At 58.2% G+C, this 2,059-nt stretch overlaps 1 protein-coding gene across 1 annotated transcript in view; it reads left to right on the top strand.

Annotated features, from left to right (window-relative positions):
* The first annotated feature begins 817 nt into the window (after window positions 1-817).
* The window catches only part of LOC105824025 (ankyrin repeat and KH domain-containing protein 1-like), a 198,639-nt gene continuing 197,397 nt past the window's right edge, over window positions 818-2,059 (top strand). Inside the window, exon 1 of the mRNA XM_012661359.1 lies at window positions 818-1,255. Coding sequence (XP_012516813.1) covers window positions 956-1,255 — 300 coding nt within the window. The 5' untranslated portion in view covers window positions 818-955. The remainder of the gene's footprint in view (window positions 1,256-2,059) is intronic.

Here is a 2,059-nt window from a genome sequence, read left to right as displayed (position 1 = left end):
AAAGGCTGAAGGCGCGAAGCAGCATCAGCCCAGTCCCCTGCAGCTCTGCCCCCTACTCCCGCCCAAATAGCCAGAGGCACATAGGTTACGCAGTCTCACCTGTCCCGGAGGCGGCGACCGCTCCGGTGACTGACGCTATGCTCCTCCAACCAGGCAATGGCAGAAAGGTGGGGCCTCGCTGAGACTGATCGCTTCTTTCCTCCAATCCCCGTGCAGTTACTCTCCAGTCAGTATAGGCGCCCGGCAGAGAGCGACAGGTGGGAGCTGCGTTACTTTGGTGCCTCTCGCATGCTTGATGTATAAGCTTCACCAAGCGCAGGGTGAAGTCAACTCCAAATTTTGCCAATTCTCGAGGGTCGTCACTTAAGCCGTCATTTTAATCAGAAGTGGAAATTCCCCAGCCCTTTCCCGTCACCTCAGATGAGGGCGGGATGAATGGTAACCTCATCCGCCAATTGTACCACGCGACGTCCTGTGACGAATGACCGACACTTTATAGCGCCAATGAACTCTGCCATTGTTAGGCGTCACTATGACTGACCATAAGGCCAACTAATCCACTTTAAGGTCGTGACGCGATAGTCAGCGGGGCTGACCAATAGACAGAGAAAAAGAACGGAAGTCTCCTTGTGGGGGGAGTAGGAGGCGGGTGCTAGCAACCGCCTAGGCCTGCGCGGGTCAACGCAGCTTGGGGGCCGCGAGCCAGCGAGCGGCGCGTGACGAAGACCATGAGCGACGGGTTACCTTGGCCAATGATCTGCAGCCTCCGGGGAGCTGCCGCCAGTAGCGAGTCGAGGGGGCGGGAGGCAGCAGGTTAGGCAGTGAGAAGTTAGTGGCGCTGCTGGGACGGGGGAAAGGAGACGCTTCTTCTTCCTGCTGCTCCTTTCGTTCCCGGGATCAGCGGCGGCGGTGGCCGCGAGTGACTCGGCAGCGTCTCCGGCTCCGCGTGGGAACCATGCTGACCGATGGCGGAGGTGGCGGCACCTCCTTTGAGGAGGACCTGGACTCGGTGGCTCCGCGATCCGCCCCAGCCGGGGCCTCAGAGCCGCCTCCGCCGGGAGGGGTCGGTCTGGGGATCCGCACCGTGAGGCTCTTTGGGGAGGCCGGGCCCGCGCCGGGAGTCGGTGGCGGCGGCGGCGGCGGCAGTGGTGCGGGCGGAGGGGACGCGGCGCTGGATTTCAAGTTGGCTGCTGCTGTGCTGAGGACCGGGGGTGGAGGTGGTGCCTCTGGCAGCGACGAGGATGAGGTGTCTGAGGTAAGGCTCCAGGACCCCCACTTCCCACACAGCGTGAGGCGTGAATTCTTTTGGGTCGGGGCCACCCTCCCGCTTCCCGGGGGGAGTACTTCTCTGACAGCTGTAGGCTCCATGCGGTGGTGGCAGCGGTGCGGGCCTAGTGAGCTTTCGGCTCACTCCTCAGTCCGCGGCTCGAGCGGGACGGGTTCCCGTCACCATTCGTACCCACAATAGGGAATCCTTTGGTCTCTGAGCTTCGCGCGGGAACAAGGATTCCTCAGGCTACCTCCCGCCCACCCTGCTTCGGAGATGGGGGGGCGGGGGCGGGGTCTTGCCGGAGTCCCTGCCCTTGGTACTGAGAGAGACAAACAGAAAGAGTCAGAGACAGACAGAGCTAGCTAGCTCAAAGATCGTTTCTACTATATGCCTCTCCCCAAAGTTGAGGGGTACATTTATTTGTTTTATGCCTCGTGCATGCCTTACTTGTGTACTTAAGGGAGGGTTCTTATTTTTCCTCTTTAGTTTGAGACAGGTGAATATTAAGGATCTCTCTCAGCTTGTACCCTGAAAAATCACGTGACTCCTGCACTTGGGACCTTTTGTGAAGTTAGACAGGAAAAGGAAGTTCCAGTGCATCTCTGAGCCTTGGAATAGCTGGATAGCCGAACTCTGAGGTTTTTAGGCTCGGAGAAGGTGAGGCTCACTATGGACACCTTTTCTTTTGCAGTGAGGTCCTTCATTTCTTTTAACTCTTGTGTGTATACTCTTATGTGTACACATTTTTAGGTCTGAGCAACCTAGGATGGTAGGCATAATCTTCTTTTG

The sequence above is a fragment of the Propithecus coquereli genome, unplaced genomic scaffold (assembly GCF_000956105.1).
Source record: "Propithecus coquereli isolate 6110/MARCELLA unplaced genomic scaffold, Pcoq_1.0 Scaffold709, whole genome shotgun sequence".
NCBI lineage: Eukaryota > Metazoa > Chordata > Mammalia > Primates > Indriidae > Propithecus > Propithecus coquereli.
This window is presented reverse-complemented; position numbering and strand designations above follow the sequence as displayed.